The sequence below is a fragment of the Lactuca saligna genome, chromosome 6, assembly GCF_052625555.1.
Source record: "Lactuca saligna cultivar CGN05327 chromosome 6, ASM5262555v1, whole genome shotgun sequence".
NCBI classification, from domain to species: Eukaryota; Viridiplantae; Streptophyta; class Magnoliopsida; order Asterales; family Asteraceae; genus Lactuca; species Lactuca saligna.
This window is the reverse complement of record NC_136422.1, coordinates 173,159,080-173,181,127: the sequence shown is the minus strand read 5'-3', so window position 1 is coordinate 173,181,127 and position 22,048 is coordinate 173,159,080. Positions and strand designations below refer to the sequence as shown.

Sequence of the window (22,048 nt, the reverse complement as noted above, 5' to 3'; positions counted from 1 at the left end):
ATGTAACCCCTCCGTACATATCCTTTGTGTCTTGTCTTCCATGAGTCGAAATTATAGATTTACAACACAAAGGGAAAAAATTTAGATTTAATTTGTTAGCGCCTAGCCGAATCGTCGAATCCAAGCATCAAAATTTCACAAATTTCTCTCTTCTAGGGTTTACATCAATCCAATTTCAGACATAAACCCACTCTAAATGTATGTATGTAAAATCTCTGTGAACGTATAGTAATTTACTTGCGGGATTATCGATGGAGGAAGGCAGCGGGGGAGGTGTTGGTGGTGCGGCATCATCATCTTCTTCGACATTATTATGTGGCGGTGGGCGGCAGAGGTTTGAGGTGGAGCTGAGGCCTGGAGAGACGACAATTGTGTCGTGGAAGAAGCTTGTCAAGGACGCCAATAAGGCTGCCAAAAATAATATCGAGAACAAAGCGCCTACTGTATCTGCTCCTCCTGTTCCTCTTCCCGTTGCTGCTAACCCTGCTCTCGATTCTCGCATTGCTCCACCTTCTGTATGTTTACGTAACCTTGTCAAAATTCACAATCAAATTGTTACTTATGGTTCCAATTTGGGGTAATTAGAATAAAGTAGGGTTTCTATCGACAGTTTGGCCATTTATAGCATTTCAGCTCAATCACGAGCTATTTTCTGCTTATTCTTTAATTATCAGTCAAGTTGTTTTTCTTAAAATTTGAAGATTTAGCAATTTAATTGTTACATAAACAGTTTCTGTATCTTTTCAATTTAGGGTTTTGTTTGAAGTTAAGTGAAAAAAATGTTTGGGATGGTGGGAATTAATTGCTGCTAACATTTCTGTAGTATCAGCAATTTTTAGGAACATAATTTCTTTGTAACTTTACAGATACAAAACCTATACCAAAGAACATCTTCATCTTCTCATCACTTTCATTTATTCCAGCAGCAATCAGGCTTTGATAAATGTTTTGACTTTTGTAGGGAGATGCTGCTGAAAATGAAGCCAATGATGGACCAACTGGTAGTCGTTTTAGTGCTGTCATTGAGAAGATTGAACGCTTATATATGGTGTGGAATATATTCATTACACTATAAACTTGGATTTTTCATGTCATTGTCTTGAATCTTGATGATGCTACAATCTATACATTCAGGGTAAGAACAGCAGTGATGAGGAAGATCTCAATGATGTTCCTGATGATGATGAGTATGACACAGAAGATTCATTCATAGATGACACTGAACTGGTTAGTGAAGCTACTACTTATAACTTTTAGAACCACTTCTGTTTGAATAGAGTTAGGAAATAACTTATGATTGCCTTTTTTTTTTGCTCTTCAGGATGAATATTTTCAGGTTGATAATTCAGCAATAAAGCATGATGGATTCTTTGTCAATCGTGGGAAGCTAGAGCGCACGTCAGTTTCTATCTAAGATCCCTTTCCTTTTCACATGACACCCTTACACTTTTTTATTTCTCTTTTTCCTTTTCCTTTTCTTATTTGAATCTATTTATCTTAATAGAAACGAGCCTGCAGTGTTGCCAACTGAGCAACCGAAAAAGAGGAGAAGAAAGGATTCAACAAAAGGTGATAGTGGAAGCAATGATGGGCATGCACCAAACAAACATATGAAAGTTAATAAGAAGGAATCTAGGAAGGTAGTGGTGCCAATAGACAAAAACGCCCCTACTCCATCTCGTAGTACAACTTTACCAACTGTACACAATGATGATGTGAAATACCAGAGTCCAATAATAGCACTTGGAACTGTTGTAAAGAAACCTGCTGACCCTAAAAGTGTAATGAACCCTTCTCCAATAAAGATCATGGATGGTGAAACTAAAGTAAAGAATAAAGCTGGAGTTCTCCAATCCAAAAAAGTTGCTATCAAATTGAAAGATGGAAGTCCCTCTTCTGCAATTTCGAGTCAGAGGGTCAATGAGAAGGTTGCTGGTGTGCAGTTGAAATCTCATGGACAGTTGGTTAACAACTTAGAAGAGGTGAATCAAACGGTTTTGCCAAGAGAGAAAAATGTAACTCATCAACAGGTAGACATGAAGGCTCCTGAGATTCCCCAGCAACCGGTGAATGTTCTTTTGCCATAACTTATCTTTCTTTTATTTTGATGCCAGTTGATGTAGTTTTACTTGATTCTTGCATAGTGTGTTTGAAAATTGGATGTGTTTTCACTTCTCACACATGTGAGTATCACAAAACCATATATGCATTAATGACATCATATATGCATTAATTGTGACAAGAGGAAGAATACCCAAGTGGCATAGGAACATGGGCCCGCATCTCCTACATATGAAATGTCAGCCCACAATAGATAAAGGAAAAACATATACTAGTAATAAAGGTGGAAGCCAACTAGTAACCAGTTAACTTTAATAGTATGGATATCACAGACGTTGAAAGTACAATACTAGTAATAAAGCTTAAAGTATAGAGGGGAGAAAAGTAAGAAGCTAAATAGTGTACAAGAAGCACAAAAAGTTGAAAGGAAACTAGTACTTAAACTACTTCTATTCTACACATTAAATGAACTGGATTAGTAAATTAATTGAAGTTTCCTCATAAGCCTTGGACCTTTTATAGAATTTCCCGATTGTGCAAAAACCATGAGTCCACATGTCAATAAGAGAAAATCGTCAATAAATCCTCGATATCCACCTTAATTATTCAAATAAACTTATCTTGAGAGTTGAGTCAAATATAATAAAAAAGTGTAGTGATGCTAATTACTAAGGTAAGAAATATAAAACACAAAAAGTTGACTCTTCTCTTAATGAGAATAGAAGTAATTATATGTGTAAGTAATAACCAAAATATCCACATATATGTAAATTGACTTGACATGAATTAATTCAAATAAACAACAATATAACACAACTAGTAAACGAATTAATGTTTTTTTTAGCTTAGCCTTGTGGTCCTCAACAAAAATATCATATCTGGTATTTTCCATTACTACAATGTTACATTCGAATACGATTTTATTTACTTCATGGTATTTGACTACTTAGCATATAAAAAGTGACAATCAACAAAAAATCTCGACATTTATGGTATTATTTATAATATATTTTTTTTCCTGTATATTAAAGTCATTTGTCTGTTACTTCTTTTTGTGGGTACTTATTAAATCTGCCCAAAATGGTAATTGTTAAGCTTAAATTTGTCGTTTTATGACGTAAATATATTTCCATATATATATATATATATATATATATATATATTTATTATTGATTTGGATATTATAATTTTCAAGCAGAAGACTACACACACAGTGAGAAAGGAAGGTTCAAGCTTGAAACCTAAAAGTACAAATGTGATGCTTGAAAAAGCCATCAGGGATTTGGAGAAGATAGTTGCAGAAAGTAAGTTTGACTCTATCACCTTTTATAGTTGACCAATTGTTGACCAATTCCTTAAATATTGACCTCACAACAGCAAGGCCACCAAGTATGGAGGTTCCGGAAGCTGACAACTCAGCTCAGGCCGTCAAAAGAAGAATGCCTCCTGAAATTAAGCAAAAGCTTGCTAAAGTTGCCAGGCTGGCGGTAATAAATACCAACATTTCTTTCTATTTTTTTTTTCTTATTATATAAAAATCTTACATTTTTTGTGGTATTTGTAGCATGCGATTCATGGAAAACTATCAAAGGAGCTACTTAATCGTTTGATGAGCATCCTTGGTCATCTGATACAAATTAGATCATTGAAGGTATTACCTTTTTTAATTATTTAATTATTTTATTGTTATTGAATATTGATTGGTTTGTGTTTGTGTGTTACTTTGTAATAGAGAAATCTTCATAACATGGTCACCATGGGATTATCTGCTACAGAAGAGAAAGACGAGAGGGTACAACAGTTAAAGAAGGAAATAGATGACATGGTTAAGGCACGTGTCTCAATGATGAAGCCTGAGGTACTTTACTAATTTTTTTTTTAATGATGAGGGCATTTACGTCTTTTTGCATATTTAGTCTCTGTCGCACCTTTTTGGGTAGGACAGAAATCTGTTTACTTTTGTCCTGGTCATGTCAGACACAGATAAATTGTATTTGTATGTGATTTCAGGTTATTGAGCAAACAGGATCATCTGATGATTTTCAAGAAGCAAGCAGTAAAGAAAAAGTTGTTAAAAGCAGATTTGTTACAGATGATGCTTTAGAGGACAAGATTTGCGAGCTTTATGATCTTTTTGTTGATGTAATTTATTCTTAACATTATCTAAAGAAAACTTTTATTTCCTTTTCACAGCAACTTACTTTCTACAAATTTACTTCTTCAATAGGGGCTTGAGGTGGAGGATGCAACTCCACTAGTTAGGAAGCTTTATATAGAGGTAAGCTTGGCTGAGGAGGGCATTCTCGTCTTTTGGGTGACATCAGTTCAAATTGAAAAAGTTTAAACATAATTTACATGTTTTTTTAATTGTCTGTATTGCAGCTTGCAGAATATTGGCCAAAAGGCTGGATGGATAACCATGGGGTGAAGAAAGCAATTGTTAGGGCAAAAGATAGGAGAAAAGCACTACACAGGCAGAAGGTAAGTATTTGGTAATTTGGAATCAGGGCAGGAATGGAATTGTTGATTCCAATCAAGTGACTTATATTTTGTTTTTGCCTAATTTGATGTTTAAAGGAGCAGGAGAAGATGAAGAGGAAAAAATTACTTGTGTCAAAATCTGACACCGTTTCTGGTGAAGCCCAACATGCTCCAAATAAGGTAGCCACCGACTCGGCTGCACTCATCCGGTCAATAACCACCACACTTACCGCCACTGCCACCACAAAGCCGGCCAGTTCTTCCAACATTCCCACCACAGACCGCCCAAAACACGACAAGTTAAAGGCCAATTCCAGCAATCAAACCGCCTCCACAACGCTATCGGAATTGGCGAAAAAGAAGGCGAAAAAGAATCCCGAGACGGAGACCGCGTTGGATGCTCAAATTCAACATGAGAGGAAGTCGTATAAGCAAGTGACTCCGGAATCTGTGACTCCTGCTCCGGAATCAGCCATTCCTGCACAATCTACAGTGAATAAGCCAGCTGATATGGCTTAAACTAAAGGTTACTGACTTAAATGGAAGTTGATAGTTGTAGGATGTTGTTGGGTTACTTAAATAGACAACCTTTTTTTGTTTGTTTGTTTGTTTTTGTTTTGGGCAACATAGATTTCAAGTAAGTTATATGAGAGTTTTTGTTGTGCAAATGCAAACCATGTAGCCCTCCTTTGCGTTTTTGGATTTTAATGTGTAAGTAGGTAAACTAAGTTTTTTTGTTTGTTTGTTTTTGAGTTTGATATCATCAACATACACATCTATTACTATTAATTAATTAATCTCATCTGCGCATATGTGAGATGACCACACTTAAGAAAGACATGTGGTCAAGAAGTTGATGTCGAACAACACTAAATGTGAGTAAATAAGGATGATTTATCAAATTATTTAAATAGTAGCTGATCATATACGCTTGTGGAATTAGTAACGAGATGAAACAGAGGAATGTCATGAATTTGTGCAATAAGCATGGTATGCATTTTCTTGGTATCAAGGAAACACGTATGGCTAGATTTGATTTGTTTATGATTTAAAGTCTTTGGGGAAACTAATAGTTTAATTTTGCAAACTTAATGCAAAGGGTTTGTTTGGTGGTATTGTTTCTCTTTGGGATCCCTCAGTTTTTATCAAGTCTTAATTGTTTTATACCGAAAACATGATAAGAATAGAAGGCGAATGGGTGTTTTGTAAGGTTAAATGCTTTATGGTTGACAATTATTCTCCTCAAAGTGAAGTGGATAAGAGAAGTTTGTGAATTTACTTGACGTTTTTATGCAGTCTCATCCAACGTCTAATATTGTTTTTGGTGAGTTTAATGCGAATGATTTCTCTTTTACTTGAGTTAGTGCTAATTGTGCTAAAATGAGTAAACTTGACATGTTTCTTGTATCAAAAGGTATCTTGAATAACTTTCCGAGTATTGTTTGTAAAGTGTTGGATAGAGTTATATCGGATCGTAGACTGATAATTTTGAAACGTATGGTGGCGGATACAACCTTATTTGAGCGAGCAACCAATAGTTCCTGAGTGCATTCCAGAACATGTTATAGTTTTTAATGTATTTAAATATTTCAAAAGTTTTTGAGTTATTTATGCTGAGTTGATTGTTTGCATCAAATGAAATTAGGATGATCTGGATAAATCACTATGTTTTTTCATTTATGTCATTCGAGAGAGTTTGGTCCCTTTTGAAATTTGGATGTCCATATTTTATTTATTTAATTTCAAGATAGTGTTGTATTAGACCGTGAGATATAAACACAATACTTTTTTTTAAGCAATATTTTACTTATTGTATTTATTTATTTTAATTTATTTTATGATGTTTTATTTGCTTGACTCTTAGGTTAGCTATCTATTAGTATTGTTTCATATCTATTAATAATTTTACGGTATGTTTAGATCTTCTAATCAACTTCTATAAAGTCAACATATGACATTTTTATTCATTCCATTACATATTTTTTCTCTCATCTCTCATAGCGATTTCAACTATACAACTTTTTCTTTATAGTTGAATTTTGTTAATATACAAAGTTGTGTCTTGTGGGTTTTTCTTTACAAGGGTCTATGCTTATAGTTATATTATGTGGGAACGAGACTATGTTATGGGAAGGTGGGTCACTTGACCCACCTAAAATTAAAAAGTTTATGACAAATCATATACAAAAAACATTTAGGACCCATCTTGAATATTTTGAAAGACCTACCTTAATGTGCTTTGTAAAAAAAAAGAAAAAAGTATAAACTAAAGACAATAAAAGACACATCATAAGTGGGATTAAGTAGTCCCACATTAACTGAAGAAAACAATGGTTAATGAGTTTTTTATTATAAATAAATGCTTCTTTTTTCATATTTGTACAACATAAGCTTGCTGATGTCTAGTTTAAACCGATTAACACTAAGTGAATTTTGCTTTTAGTAAAAAAAATTAAAGAATAACCGATTCGGACTCAATAATTTTTATGCATGCTAAAACAGTTTATTTTTCTTAGTGAGACGATTCGATTGGACCCATTTTTTTAAACCGGTCCAACTTTTAGTGAACCATGTGAATTTTCATTATAAATTCGTCACTGATATTATGTGGATATTCTTATTTTGCTTATTGTGATCATCACTTATGTAACATCTACGTATTTTTTCTATCAATATTTTAATGTACAAAATAGCTCCTTTTGTAGTAGTGTTAGTGGACAAATTTCCAAGAAATCTTTTCAAATATTAAGAGTAAGAAGCGAGTTAGAGACATTGTTGCACAATATTATGGAGAAGTTTGTATTGCAAGTTTGTTTGGTAGATAACTTACTAAAATGCAAGCCTTAAAAGTGAAAAGTCCAGTGATTCATAAAAATAATTATGCTAAGTAGTTAATGAACAATATAAATTACTTAACATTTACTATTACTAAAAAAAAAAAACAACATATTTTTCCATTTTAGTATTATTTACAATACCAAATACCTTCACACCCAACAATTTATTAGAAGACTGGGATACTTTGTGGGTGTTTAAAGAAATTTTCTGGATCAACTTTAGCCTTGATTCGGATCAACTTCTTGAAATTGTTTCTCTTCCAATATCTCTCACCCCAAACACTTGCTTCTTCATAATTATCACTCCCTACACCCAAATCCAGATCCACATAGTTGGCATACGCCTGCCTCGGGTTCTTTGTCACATAAGGCGTCAATAACTTTTCCATCCTTCGCAACCAAGCTATCCTCCTGAGCGATATAGGGGTTGTGTCCGAAGGTTGATCCACGAAATTTACAGTAGTGAGAAACTGGTACAACACCCCGGCTCTATGAGGATATGGAATTGCTGTCTCTGAGTACTCTGCCATCTTCCCGCCTAAAGGATTGATCACAAAAAGCCCCGATCCATCGCTTTCTAAAAACCTTCTCCAAATCTTTTTGAGCCCACTTACAGGGATTGGTGTTCGGACATAGTTTGATTTACTTTTGTTGTTCAGCTTGGATATGGCGGATCGGTTTGTGATAATTTCAGTCGGGGTGGAGCTTGGGAAGCCCCAAAAAACTGCGGTTGATTGGACACTTGTCATTTCTTCACAAATTTCTCGTGTAACACCCAGCTCTGGAAATGTATTGTCCAACAATGGAAGCAATGTGTCGATTGTGCCCTGATAAATTCCTTCGAATAAAATTCGTATGGTTTTCTTGGTGGTGTTGCCGATATATTCCCAAAATACTTGCGTTCTTATGTGTAAATCTCTATCAATTGTTGGTGCAACGTTTTGATATTGATAGAAAATTTTGGTTGCCCCTTCTTCTAGAGTTTTATTTAGAAAAAAGACAGTTACTTTTTCTGGAACTGGAACCAACTTCAGCTTCCATGAAAGAACGATTCCGAAACTGGAAGCACCACCTCCTCGAATCGCCCAAAACAAATCTTTTCCCATAGACTTCTTGTTAAGAATCTTTCCATTGACATCCATGAAGCGAACATCCACAACATTATCAGCACCAGTACCATATTTCCTCATTAGGTTTCCATAGCCACCACCGCCTATGTACCCGCCAACACCCACCGTGGGGCAAACACCCGCCGGGAAATACAAGGTGTTGGTCTTCTGTGAAATGCTATAGTAGAGATCACCAAGTGTAGCGCCTGCCTGGACCCACGTGGTCCTTTTTGATACGTCCACGTGTACAGACCTCATGTTGGTGAAATCAATCATTACAAATGGAACATCAGAAGTGTAGGAGAGGCCCTCGAAGTCATGTCCCCCACTTCTGATCCTGATCTCATAGCCGTATTTGTTAGCGCAGAATAGAGTAGTTTGGATTTGTGTTGCTTCCACAGGTGTCACGATGACAGAGGGTTTAGGAGTGGAGGGTTTAAGGAACCTAATGTTTTGGACAGCGACTTGCCAAATGGGTAGGAAAGAAGCATTGATAGAGGTGAAAATGTGTTGAGAAATGGAGGTGATATTGGTTGAGTTGGATTGTATGCAACTTATGAAATCTTTTGAACCATTAAGGGAGGATAATGATGCCATTGAAACAGAAAAGGAAAGAGTTAGAACCAAGAGGAACACAGAAGAGCTTAGTTGAGACTTCATCATGTTTTGTTGAGCTTAATCTATGCTAATTAATAGAATATTTATACAGAGACGAGAGATAATAGAGGTGTGTCCAAATGGGGGTTAATTATAGTTTTACCAAGTCAACGTTTGAAGATTGGCTTACCGTTTAATTTGTCATTGTCGTTGTAAACACAAGGTAATATTGAAAACATCGATTGCAAAAATATGCGACAATTGATCTCTCATTTTCAAATAAATTATAGCAATAAAATAAAACAAATGGTCAACTCATGGATTTACTACTAGAAAGTACAAAAGGGTATAAATTATAAGCATTGTAATACTAGAAAAATCAATCTGTTGTTATATTTTTGGAAATATTAGTCTGTTAAAATGTATAAATTATCTACATGATGAAGAAAATGTCTATAATTCTACTCTTTTAAATGCGATTCTTTTAACCTCCATTTTGTATATAACTATTTCTCCACATTTATAAGTATAGATACTTTTATTATTTAAATACGTATTTATACTTTAAAGCCTTTATTAGTTTTATCAACCTATAAGTTTAAATTACTTTTATGTATTTATAAAATGAAAATACATCTATACTTTTATGTGTTTTGCATAAACCACGAACAAATCATATATGTTATTGTCGTGTCTGTGACTCTGGTCTAATCCTCTCATAGATATTTTAATACGTTTCTAATTAAGATAAATAATGATCATCATATATTCTTAGATTTTAAAATGACTAATTTGTTAAAACCCAATGACTGAATGAGAAATGCATATAAAATTGCACTTAAAAGAGCATATACTTGGAGAGGAATGACTGAAGATAAGCGTTACACAACAATGCCATAAAAGTCTGAATATCGATTAACTTGTGCACAAAACCACCTTTTAAAATTAAAAAACAACCACCAAAATACAAACAAAATCCAAAAGGTTCAAGGGCTAAATAGGATTTTTTTGATAAAGAAAACCCTAATCCATTCTTCCTTTCAAGATTCTTTCAGTCACCTCAGTTGGTGTACTGCATCAAAAACCAAAAACCAAAAACCATACACCATATCAATGTCTTACACTCTTATATTATAAAAACAAATAATACTAAAAAAAATTATATATATTATATTTAATATATAAAAAGATGTAAGAACTTACACAAGGTACACATGTCCTCCCCAACCACTCAAACAATCACGGTCTACAGATGATAAAAGAGCTTGGGAGATGGTCTCAAACAGCTCTTCATGTTCCTGCATCATATAACAACAAACAATTACATCATATTTGAAAAATATAAGCATCATTTTCTCAGATAACTTTTAAATGTAAAACTTATTAACAGCATAAAGATATATAAAGAATAAAGAAATGTACCATGTCAGGCTTGAACATCGACTCACAAGCACCATAAAGAGACTCTGAAGCAGTTCCAGCCACCACAAAATCTTTTGCAAGCTCTCTATCATTCATTTCCCAAAACAAAAGATAACAAATTAATGTCTGTCTCCAATTTACCATTTCAAAGAAAAATAAAATAACTTTTCAAGAGTCTTAACATTTATCAAAGTAGACCTACTTTGCTCCAATTGAGTCCATTGTGCAAATAAATGGCTTGTCATCATCTCCCAATCCAGCAATCACAGGTTGACAGAAATAAGGACCAAACCTACACATAATATAAAGCTTAAATAAATCCAACTAATCTAACAATGGAGTATATAATTTTAGTAAGCTAAATGTTGTATTCTAACCTTTTCTCATACAAAACAGCAGAGACAAGACTAGCAAAAGTTTCAGGCTTCATATCTCTTTCTTCCCGAAGTTGATACAGTTTGTGGCGAAACACAAGTCGTTGATGACTACAATAAGAAAACATCATGAAAACATAAGCTTCGTATTATATCAGGTGTCATGATCAAAGGGCTAGAGTTTGAGAATAACAAGATCAGTTATCTTGATCTTGTTATTGAGAAACGCTAAATCAAGGGCTTTGAAGAATGCTTACAGTGTTTGAGCATCAGAGCCAAGACCGGAGAGACCCAGAAAGAGCTTATCATGGATCTTGAAAATTCTTTGGAAATCAGTTGCGATAGTTTGAAGCTGGACCCCTAGTCTCCTATCACTGGCGATAGCAAAGCAATTTTTTCCGACCATGGCCACCAGGGCGCTTCCATTGTACTCAAAAATCTGGAACAACAAAATAGATTAACCTGTAAGTCGGATTTTAACAACCTAAGAAAATTAGGGCTTCAAAGCATTTGATCCACATTAGAGTAGTCTATGAGTCAACTTTGAACAATTTTTTGGCTATACAAACATTTTCACAAATAACAGTAATGGCGGAATACCAATTCAAAATCGATGAAACTACATGACGGATACCAGGATGATTAAAACGGAAGAACAGAGATAGAGTGAAAGAGGTAAAAAAGAAACGATTCATCATCTGTTACATCTACCGAATTGACAGACTCGTTATTTCAGATAAATTCAGAAGAAATTTTTGTGCATACATAAGAAGGAATCGAAGTGATTAATAGGACGATTTCCTACCCATGAGAATACGAGGCTTTTGTTCTGTAAATTACATATTGAAACAAGTAATGCGTTTGTAAACAAGAGAGCTTACCGACATCGAAAGGGGAGAAGATGATTTGGTGAAATTGAAAGAGGATTTTGTGTAGCAGATCGGAGAGTTCTTCACCTCGGAGGCTTTATGAAAAAGTGAGTAGCTTGGAGGACCGGCTACCCTTCAGATTATAAGAAATTTACAAAAGAGACCCTTAGAATTTGAGTTATTATATGAGTAAATCAAAATAAAACAAAAATATTTAAATTTAGAAATAAAAAATATTAGTATTGAGTTATTATTAGTTGACTAAAATATGGATGTAAACTGATTAAGAAAAAATATTCTTAATACAAATTGTTTTAAGTTAATTTAAAAATATATTAGCAACAAATTTATATGATTTAAATGTTCCATTGTAAAACTCAATCCAACAAATAATGATTAATCATCTTATATCCTATATATTAATATAGGTAAATCCGTGTATTATACGAGTTTAGAAAAAAACAAGTTTAATATAAAACTATAAGTATTACATATATTTTTTTTAAATAATAAGTTTATATAAATACAAAGAACATAATAAATAGTAATTTAATATATAATGTAACGCCCCGACTCTCAGGTGATAATTTTATGACTTTAATTTTCATAAATTGCAAGGTTTACTCGACGAGTTGAATGCCCTGACTCGTCGAGTAGAAGCGGATTGGGCCACGTGTTTAAATGACCTACTCGTCGAGTCCAAAATAGGACTCAACGAGTAGGAGCTGGAGAATGAAACCCCAATTTTCGGGGTTTTTCACCCTATTTAAAGGATCATAAGCCTCTTTTAGCCCCCTTACAGCCTCTTGAGAGTCCATAAAACCCTAATACGTGTGTGTACTTCATTCTTGTGTGTTTCAAAATTTGGAAGGTGGATATTAGTGAGGAGAGCTTAGAGAGCAACTGGCTAAAAGCAAGGAACACGTGGGGATCTGAAATCTACCTCAGTTAGCATCTTTTGGAAGGTATCAAGTCATTTCCTTGACCTCATTTCATTCTAGATCTCATTGGGTTAAAGATTTGGGCTTTTCTAGCATATTAAGAAGTTATTCTTGGGTATGAGCTAAGATATGAAGTTATAACTTCATATCTGAAATCTCTTTGGTCTCTAAGTCCATAAAGCTTTCAGCTTTAGCAAATATGAGCCTCTCCTTAAGTGTAAAGCTCCATTGCAAGCTTGGTTTTGACATTATGAGACTTGCATGCACGTAAAGTTTGAAACTTTGCGTGATAAACATGCCTTGGGAAGCTGGATCTGCAATATGGGACCTTAACATGGCTTAAAAAGCATCTGAATGGATAATGGACTGAAGGGACTCGACGAGTTGCATGGCCAACTCGGCGAGTCCGATGAAGATTGTCGTACAAAGACATCTGTGTTGTAACACCGTAAATTTTAAGACAAATTTTCGCATTTTAAAACACATTTATTAACAAAATCCCATTGTATCATAACTTTGTTTCACAAAATATTTCCCAAGATCAAAATACATAAATCCCATGCGTGTGTACGAATCATGCCGGCGCCTTCCCGCAATCATCACTGGTACCTGAAACACATAACACATAACACTTTAAGCATAAAGCTTAGTGAGTTCCCTAAAATACCACACATAACACATACTAGCCACTCAAGGCTATAACTCTGTGGGCCCTTGGGCCCTAACTTTGTGGACCCTCTGGTCCTAGCTCTGTGAACCTTCCAGTTCTAACTCTGATATACTCTGATATACACATGGCATAAATCACATAGAAATAATGCAGTGCAACACATCACATAAATAGCATACAATAACTCTATCACATAACTCTAATTACCACTCAAGGTAAAGTATAGTGAGAAGACTCACCTTAGATATCTCGGCAAATCTCTGACTCGGTAGAAGTACGATCTAGCCTCCGCCTAACTACATAAAATAAATACTCTCATAAATATAACTCTCAGACTAGACTCAACCCTCTCTTGGCACCCTCAGGAGGGTAAAAGACCATTTTACCCCTCCTTTGGCTCAAAGGCCCTCAATGTTGACCAAACCCTAAAAGTCAACCAAAGTCAACGGTCAAACTTTGACCCGACTCGTCGAGTGCACTTGTGCAACTCGGCGAGTCTACACGTGTCCACAAATTCTTTAGTCCCGCTTGGCACGTCGAGTTCCTCCCCTTGCTCGACCAGTCTCATCTGGCATGAATCGTGGGGCCACCCCGACTCAACTCGTCGAATCTCAAGAACAAATCGGCGAGTTCCGCCTTGAACCCTAGTCCTCTAATCCCCCTCTGACTCATTGAGTTATTTCCCCAACTCAGCAAGTCTACTCACTGAGTGATTTACGGGAAACCCTAACCCTACTCGCCGAGTCTGATCTTTGGACTTGGCGAGTTCATGCCATGCACAAACTCCATTGACCTCCTGAGGTCAGATCTGTTCCTTAAATCCATAAATCTGACCTTCCCAAGCATGATAATCACGTAAAGTTCAGACCTTGACACTCATATAGCATCTAGATGGTCTCACTTGGTGATTTAGCCCCAAAAATAACCTCCTAAGTTCTTGGCTCCCAAAATAACCCATAAAGCTCCAAGGGTTAAGGTCTCTGGACCTCTTTGAGTCTAGATCCAAAGCATAAACTCGAGAAGGGACCAATTGCTCCACATATCCATTCTCTAAAGGGGGTTAGAAAACCCTAACTCTAAGAATCAACACCAAATCTGAAGAAGGTCCGAATAAATACCTCAAGATGAAGTCTCTGAACTCTTAAACCACCAGAACCGCTCCTCCTTCAGCTTCCTCTTGCCTTGGTCACCTCTTTCTTGTAATCACACCAACAAAATGATTAAAAGTGGCCTCTCCTTCCTCACAATCACTCTACATCTCTTAGGGTTTCTCTCTGGGGTTTGGTAGCCGCAAATGACGGCCCTAAGGGCCTTTAAATAGGTCCCAAACCCGCGAAAATAGGGTTTCATTAAACAGCGTGGACTCGCCGAGTCCAGTCATGAACCCGGATGAGAATCCTCGACCCTACTCGGCGAGTCTAAGCACCAAATCGTCGAGTCCCTCTACAAAATCCAAAATAAATGAATAAAATAATATACCTGGGAATCCGGATGTTACATGCATGGACTGGGCGAGTCAGTGGGGTGACTCGGCGAGTCAACTTGGGGTTTCCTGACATTTGGACACGCTTGGACTCGGCAAGTTGCAGGGAAACTCGATGAGTCAGTGGGGGGTTTTCACGACTACTCGAGTTCTGGAAGGACTCGACGAGTCGGGTCAACATGGATTGTTGAGGTTGATCGTTGACTTTGACTTTGACTAAGGGTTGACTCTTTGACTTTTGGGGCATTTTGGGAAGTTGGAAATTTATGAGTATGGTTCTATGGTGAATATAGGTGGAGGAGTTGGTGGCTGTGATCCGAGAGTTTGAGCTTATCTTTCGAGTCGACAGTTGTGAGGTGAGTTATCCTCACTATACTCAAAGGGACTAAGGTACCAAGGCTGGCCCTTTTCGGATTGTTATCCTGATATGTTATGCTGGTATGATCTGTTAGATTGGTATCTTGGTAGATAGGATGATATATGATGTTATGATTTGTTAGATCGATATCCTTGTAGATAGGATGTTATATGTTGTTATGATCTGTTAGATCGGTATCCTGGTAGATAGGATGATATATGCTGTTATAATCCGTTTGATCAGTATCCTGGTAGATGGGATGTTATATGTTGTTATGATCCGTTAGATCAGTATCCTGGTAGCTAGGATGTTATATGCTGCTATGATCTGTTAGATAATTATCCTGATAGATAGGATGTTGTTATGCTGTTATGATCTGTTAGATCGGTTTGTCTGTCTATAGACTGTTATCTGTTATATGTTCACATGTTTGTTTGGCGGTTGAGACTTATCTGCTTTGTGTGAAATCCAATAGACCTGAGCATTCCAACCTGTTGGTTGTGGGTCGTGAGCATTCCATCCCGAGGATGATTGGACTCATAGTATGTGGACATTTCAACCTGTTGGTTGTGGGCCTGGGGTATTCCATCCCGATAGATGATTGGACCCGTAGAATGTCGGCATTCCAACCGAATGGTTGAGGGCCTGGGGTATTCCATCCCGATGGATGATTGGACCCATAGTATGTTGTTTGTCATTATATGTGTATTGTTGAGTGTATGAGTATTTTGGGGGTAACTCACTAAGCTTTCGGGCTTACAATTTCAGTTTATTGTTTCAGGTTCAACGGATGGCAAGGAGAAGGAGAAGGCGTGACCGTACACTTCATCGATTGATGATTATGGTTTCTGGGAACTCTGATGTTTAACTATTTTGAAAACAAATTGTAATGATTGAATGGTTTTAAATGATTTTAAAAAGTTTTAAATTGGCTCGAATTTTGTGGATGTTACATATAATATAAGTTATTTGAGAGATTGTAGAGCATTTATTATGAAATTTAATAGAATGATCCACTTTACATATATAATCCCACTAAAGTATGGATTTTAAATTTAAGAAAATGAAAATTACAAGAAAATGATGAGTAGAAAAAAATAATAAAAAGACTTTTAAAAAATAACATGTGACAAAATCAATAAAAACATAACATTTGACAAAATTGATTTTCATTTATTAGGTTAGATTTATTAGGTTAGAGATTTCTTTTTAATCAAATTGCTTATCATGTTTATGTTTGGATTATGTTTCATCATCTTTATATTTCCATCTTGTTTTCTTTTATCAAAACTAACTTAAAATGTCTCAAAATCATTTCAAACATAAAAACAAGTTCTCTTTGAGATATCATGTAAAATAAAATTGTGTACAGTTAGAGTTGTGATTTTGGAAGGATGTTTGACCATAGTGAAAAAAACCTATTTGCCCTTGCATTCTCATTACACGATGATATTTAACTTCCCATTATTTAGAAATTATGACATTTTCTTTTCTTATAACCACAATCAGTTGATTCATATGACTATCCATTCCCATCACTTTTTGTGATTCTTTATACGATCACAACTAAAAATTCCATTTTTCCAACAACACATAATGACATTCATCTTCTCATACAATCACAACTAAAGATTAGATTTTTTTACCACAAATTTTGATTACTTTATCTTAAAAAAAATCAGAAATAATCATAATATATTTTGTCAAACAACACAAAACATATCCAAACATCCCAATACAAGCATAATTTACATCCTCCCTTAATGTGTAATAATATACATCAAATATTGTTGTAAAAAGACAGACATGAATTCTGTCCATTTATAACTGCAATATATGTATCGCTCTTCTTGTTTTGAAATTACCTTTTTTCTACTTACTTGTGTAGTAGATATTTTGACCTTTGAACTTGTCAAAATAATTGCAATTTTCATCTTTTTAAACGGAACAAAAAAAGAAGCAATTTTCACCTATTGACATCAGCAGTCCAATCATGTCAAACACAGTACAACCATATACAAGTATATCTATGGATTGAAGCTAAAAGAACCAACCAGTTTAAAAAACTAAAAACCCAAAACTCATAAAAAGTAAAGTTGCAAAATTGAGGTTTACAATAAAAAAATATTCTATTTCAAAGTTTATAACTTAATTTTCAATCAGCATCTCCAAGGCCATCACTCCCATCTCCTCTTTTGGATATTGGTGCATAATTAGACCCCGGTTTCTTCCTCTGTGAAGCTATTTCTGCATTTTTCCTTAACACAGCACCTGGTGATGGATAAGGTCGCTGCTGAAACAGAGGCCCCTGAAAATCAAATTTCATATTATTTATTTTATTCATTAAAAAATGTCACAAATACAAATACTGAACAGGGGCAAAAATGGAACAAACAAGTATAACAAAACCATACTGTTGCAGTTGTATCTGCAGCTCTTGGCTGCACTCCTTTCAGCCCAACCACCCTAAAAATAAGCAACACAGATTATCAATATCATTATTACAATTATTTTTATTTTTATTTTAATTATTATAATTATAATTAATCATACCAGCCACCACGAGGGGCATCTGAATATGCACTTGGATCCATAGGATCCACCTCATCATCCTCAGCAAAACCACGTTTCTTTCCCTCTTTTTTATTCCCTTTTCCTGAAGGGGGTTTCCTACAAATCCAAAGATTTAAATATATACATAATTATCACTTAAATCAAAAAATACAATAAGCTAAAATTTGATAAAGATATAAATATATAATACCTTGACTTAGTTGCATCATTGGAAGCTTGATGCTGACTTGCTGCAATCATAGACAGGTATTGAGATTCCGGAAGGTTGAGAACCCTAATTACAAAAACAAACTATAACTATTATTATTATAAATAAGACAAGTTTGAAATCAAACATGATAAATGTGAGACATGTACCGTGTGCAATGACAACAATACCCCCATGACTGTACAAGCCCTACCCCCCACCCACCACATCCGCAGCATTTCTTTATATCTACTGACTCCACCATGTTGACTTGTTGACTTAAGTCTGCTGCTTTCTTCTGTGGGTGTTCCCACTGTGATACGTTGGTTTTTGAGTTGTAGTAATATTTACAACCTGTTTAAAACAAAATAATACTAGTAATTTGTACTAATGTTTAGAAAGTTTAAATAAAAGAAGGAAGATTTATTAATTTATCACATGACATTACATACCACTTGTCTCATCAAGTACCTCTTGCCAATCTTCTAGAAGGAATGAAGGTGATGCTGGCTGTGTGTTTAAGGATGTTGATGTTCCAACAGGTTTTTCCCATTGACTTTTTCCAGACTTTTCATTGTAATAAAAGACACAACCACTTGTGGGGTCCCTAGATTCAATCTGAAAGAAATAGCAACGTATTTACACCCATTTGTTTATTATAATAAAATGCAGAAATTGAAATATCTGAATTTTTCAAAGTGCATTGCTATTTCTTGTGTTTAACACTCACCCATCCTGGTGGCAATGTAGAAGGTGCCATGAATTCAGGTGATTGATTGACTTGATTCTTCAACTTCTGAAATACAAGGTAGGTAAAAGACAATAAGAATAAATCATTACATGTATAGGGAAAAAGTATATATATATAAAAAAAAGAAAAAGATAGAGACCAAATTACATTATCAGACTCATCTTTTAAAATTCCCCTAGCTTTCAGCTTTTGCTTGAGGAACTCAGGCAAATCATTAGATTGTTCAGAAATGTTTGGGCCTGATTCATGCTTTTCATTGCCATTGCTTCCTGTGGTTAAAAAAGATAAGAAATTTGTAGAGGTAAATATATGAAAATGTTAAAAAAGATAAAATAAATATTTCCTTATTTCCATCATTAGCTTACCAGATGATAAAGTGTCTGGCTTTAAAGCACCATAATAAGCACCTCCACCAGGTACTCCATATCCATTCCCAATTTCCACATTACCTAGAACCAATGTAAATACTTAGAGTTTATATGTTTATTTTTATAACTACAAGAATTGGTTTCAACATTAGGTACCACAAACTTTAATACAAAAGCAAATCTTCAATCAATAGAGTTTGAAAGAGTTGATAACTTACCTTCTGAAGAGGCTGGTTTTCCACGTTTTAATGCCATCTGAGACCGATGATCTGTTGTTATCTTTAACAGATGTTCCTATGTAAAGAGGTTTGAATAAAAGTTTTAGTGAATCATTTGCATAGAATATTAGAATGCTAACTATAAAATCTTAATCTTGTTGATGTAAACACCTTTATAGCATTAGGATCATGGCGTCCTGCAAAGATGTCTGAGTTCTCTTCATGTGATCCACCTGCAGCCCTTGCTTCTCTAGTTCACAAGATACAAATTTAACATTATGATTCTTTCCACATGGTTATCACAAGTTAAAAGAACACAATAAATTATACCTTTGATCAACTATGACTTTCTGCATCACAATGTCCTGAAAATACAATCAAATTGTTCCAGAATCAGCAAAAGAACCATAGAATGATAATACGAAAAGAAGGGAGTAAAGTAAAAGGGTATATTTGGCAATACCTGTTCACGTAGCACAGCATCCTGGGCTGCAGTTTCGATGTCAGTGGAATTTCCCAAATGCTGCTCTCCATTTGAAGCTCCACTTATCTGAGAAGTTTCAGAGCCAATAGTGGCATTGAAGGGAGTGGGAAACTGAGAAGATAATGGAGGTGCATACAGTGCTTGTTGAGGTGAACTATACTGTGGATGGAAGTTTCCAGAGGGAGGAGTGTGGGCCACATTAGAAGGGTGAATAGGGTGACCATATTGCTGGTGACCATTAACAAAATTTTGGAAAGATGGAGGAGGATGATGAGCAGATTGATTTGAAGAGACTAACTGTGGTGAAGAATTTGGTAAGCACTGCACACCAGGTGGGAGAGGTTCTTCGTAGTTGTTAGCCATGAACTTCAGAGGTTAGTATGAGTGTATGACAAAGTTCTTCAGCACATTGAGGTAGCAATAAAGCAGAATTCACCTGAGAAACATCATCAAAAAAAAGTTTATCACTTTCTTGCAGAAAGCAGGAATCAATAAATGCGTAAATATACTATAAGAGAAACATTCACAAAATACAAGCAACTCTAATTTCAATATCTAATTCATTCAACGTTACTACTCAATACCCCAGCATCAACCACAGTCCAAAACCCTAGGAGAGAAATAAACATTTGATGATTTTCAAATTAGTTCGTTACGGAGTTATACTACGAGATTTCCAAACAATTATGAACGTAAACTAATATTTATTGAAAGAGTTGATACGCAACACATACCTGGATGCCTATTGCCGGAAGCAAGAGAAATTCCGGTTGGAATTCTTCGGGTAATTTTGCTGCATAATTTGTACTCAGAAATCGCCGACGAGACAATTTGTTCCTTTCGTAAATTGCAATATTGCCCCCTGTAAAATACCCAAAGTGCAAGATAAGGCTCCTTCTAAAGATTTCAATTTTTTGGTCCAAGGCTAAAACTAAAATATATGTCAACACTTCCTACCTACGTAAAACTTTATGCAAAGGATATCGATAAATTGGTCATTAAAGTTTTTATCAATTCAGAATTAAAAAATGTTAAATTAGACTTTATAAAAAAAATATAAGTTGTTTGGACATATTATAACATATTGAACAAGTTACCAACCTATATAACATGACAATCTAGACGAACTATAACATGTTGAATATGTTAACACTTTACCAAACAATCACACACACACACACACACATATATATATATATATATATATATATATATATATATATATATATATATATATATATATATATATATATATATATATAGAGAGAGAGAGAGAGAGAGAGAAAAAGAGAGAGAGAAGGGTTCAATTGAGAAAAAAAAAGATTAAGAATGGAGGAATTATTATCAGTCAATCATTTATTTTTGCCCAAAAGCGTCCAACGTATCGGCAAAAATAGGAAAGAAATGCACATGTGTTTTCCAACAAAACATATTTCCTTAAACTATGCTAATCATTACCTTAATACATACAAAAACATAATTTTTTTCGTTTTTTTTTTTTTTTTTTTTTTAAATTTTTAGAAGCTATTTTTATCAAAAAATGATTTAAATTTACCAAAATTCATGATTTTTTATTCTCTACAAATAGGCATCTATATTGATATAGTTTTAAGATAAAATAATTTTTTTTTTTATATTTTCAGCTATCGTTATTCATAAGTGAATAAAAATGCATCAGATTTTATTACAGTACGTTCGTTATTCACTTATGAATAAAAAGTATGATTTTTTTTCTACAATTTAAGTATCATTCATATAATAAACATAGTATATTCATATTTTAATATTGGACAATGCATTCACTTGTGAATATTAATATAGTATATTCACTTGTGAATATTAGGTGATATATTCACTTATGAGTATTAAATAATATTTCATATGTGAATATTACATAGTATTACATGGTATATCAAATGTGAATATTACATACTATATTCACTTGTAAATATTAGATGATATATTCACTTATGAATATTACACAGTATATTCACATATAAATATTACAAGGTATATTCACTTATGAATGTTTGAAGGTATTTTGACAAATATATATAATTTTTATATGTTATTCACATATGAATAACATACAGACTTGCATATTTGTTTTGTGTTTTTAATAATCATATACTGATTCAGGTGAGAAAACATATTCATATGTGAATATAACGTAGTAATTTGGTTTATGCATTTCATCAAACAGTTGGAGTGCATACAAGTTAACTATTTTAAAAATGTTAAAAATATCAAGTTATCAATTCCAG

General features: G+C 34.5%; 4 protein-coding genes across 7 annotated transcripts; 1 reads left to right on the top strand and 3 right to left on the bottom strand.

The window, feature by feature from the left end:
- LOC145000596 (ubinuclein-1-like) lies at positions 1 to 5,285 on the top strand. Of its 3 annotated transcripts, none has more exons than XM_078959852.1 (13): positions 1 to 515; positions 962 to 1,048; positions 1,135 to 1,227; positions 1,322 to 1,398; positions 1,505 to 2,066; positions 3,263 to 3,365; positions 3,439 to 3,548; positions 3,626 to 3,712; positions 3,794 to 3,919; positions 4,072 to 4,203; positions 4,289 to 4,339; positions 4,444 to 4,542; positions 4,639 to 5,285. In XM_078959852.1, exons 1-13 carry the CDS (start codon positions 252 to 254, stop codon positions 5,059 to 5,061), a joined length of 2,214 nt encoding a protein of 737 aa, XP_078815978.1. In that variant the 5' UTR covers positions 1 to 251; the 3' UTR covers positions 5,062 to 5,285. The 3 variants fall into 3 exon arrangements, with proteins under 3 accessions (XP_078815978.1, XP_078815976.1, XP_078815977.1); XM_078959850.1 differs by having other exon boundaries at positions 3,257 to 3,365; XM_078959851.1 differs by having other exon boundaries at positions 4 to 515; positions 3,260 to 3,365.
- Positions 5,286 to 7,532: 2,247 nt separating this feature from the next.
- LOC144999619 (tetrahydroberberine oxidase-like) lies at positions 7,533 to 9,304 on the bottom strand. Its single transcript, XM_078958746.1, has one exon. It carries the CDS (start codon positions 9,149 to 9,151, stop codon positions 7,547 to 7,549), a length of 1,605 nt encoding a protein of 534 aa, XP_078814872.1. The 5' UTR covers positions 9,152 to 9,304; the 3' UTR covers positions 7,533 to 7,546.
- A 650-nt stretch (positions 9,305 to 9,954) lies between these two features.
- Positions 9,955 to 11,896, bottom strand: LOC145002955 (proteasome subunit beta type-3-A). The gene is made up of 7 exons (XM_078962133.1): positions 11,763 to 11,896; positions 11,139 to 11,320; positions 10,885 to 10,992; positions 10,710 to 10,799; positions 10,508 to 10,592; positions 10,289 to 10,383; positions 9,955 to 10,157 (listed from the first exon to the last, which is right to left on the bottom strand). Exons 1-7 carry the CDS (start codon positions 11,766 to 11,768, stop codon positions 10,109 to 10,111), a joined length of 615 nt encoding a protein of 204 aa, XP_078818259.1. The 5' UTR covers positions 11,769 to 11,896; the 3' UTR covers positions 9,955 to 10,108.
- Positions 11,897 to 17,152: 5,256 nt separating this feature from the next.
- Positions 17,153 to 20,652, bottom strand: LOC145003244 (WW domain-containing protein). Of its 2 annotated transcripts, none has more exons than XM_078962379.1 (14): positions 20,519 to 20,652; positions 19,764 to 20,220; positions 19,631 to 19,665; positions 19,472 to 19,550; positions 19,301 to 19,376; positions 19,080 to 19,163; positions 18,862 to 18,983; positions 18,694 to 18,759; positions 18,416 to 18,581; positions 18,134 to 18,317; positions 17,967 to 18,050; positions 17,756 to 17,872; positions 17,617 to 17,668; positions 17,153 to 17,510 (listed from the first exon to the last, which is right to left on the bottom strand). In XM_078962379.1, the coding sequence occupies exons 2-14, from the start codon at positions 20,145 to 20,147 to the stop codon at positions 17,358 to 17,360; spliced, it is 1,602 nt and encodes a 533-aa protein (XP_078818505.1). In that variant the 5' UTR covers positions 20,148 to 20,220; positions 20,519 to 20,652; the 3' UTR covers positions 17,153 to 17,357. The 2 variants fall into 2 exon arrangements, with proteins under 2 accessions (XP_078818505.1, XP_078818506.1); XM_078962380.1 differs by having other exon boundaries at positions 18,694 to 18,756.
- Between the last annotated feature and the right edge of the window lie 1,396 nt (positions 20,653 to 22,048).

Bases quoted from the DNA above. Each gene is read 5' to 3' on its own strand.
- LOC144999619 (XM_078958746.1), bottom strand. From the start codon at position 9,151: ATGATGAAGTCTCAACTAAGCTCTTCTGTGTTCCTCTTGGTTCTAACT.
- LOC145000596 (XM_078959850.1), top strand. From the start codon at position 252: ATGGAGGAAGGCAGCGGGGGAGGTGTTGGTGGTGCGGCATCATCATCT. The intron at 3,549-3,625 runs GTAATAAATACC...TGGTATTTGTAG, and splicing joins CTAAAGTTGCCAGGCTGGCG to CATGCGATTCATGGAAAACT. The intron at 3,920-4,071 runs GTACTTTACTAA...ATGTGATTTCAG, and splicing joins TCTCAATGATGAAGCCTGAG to GTTATTGAGCAAACAGGATC.
- LOC145003244 (XM_078962379.1), bottom strand. From the start codon at position 20,147: ATGGCTAACAACTACGAAGAACCTCTCCCACCTGGTGTGCAGTGCTTA. The intron at 19,551-19,630 runs GTATAATTTATT...CTTGTGAACTAG, and splicing joins AAAGTCATAGTTGATCAAAG to AGAAGCAAGGGCTGCAGGTG. The intron at 17,669-17,755 runs GTATGATTAATT...GCTTATTTTTAG, and splicing joins GATGCCCCTCGTGGTGGCTG to GGTGGTTGGGCTGAAAGGAG.
- LOC145002955 (XM_078962133.1), bottom strand. The intron at 10,993-11,138 runs GTAAGCATTCTT...TTCTTATTGTAG, and splicing joins GGCTCTGATGCTCAAACACT to TCATCAACGACTTGTGTTTC. The intron at 10,800-10,884 runs GTTAGAATACAA...TATTATGTGTAG, and splicing joins GCTGTTTTGTATGAGAAAAG to GTTTGGTCCTTATTTCTGTC.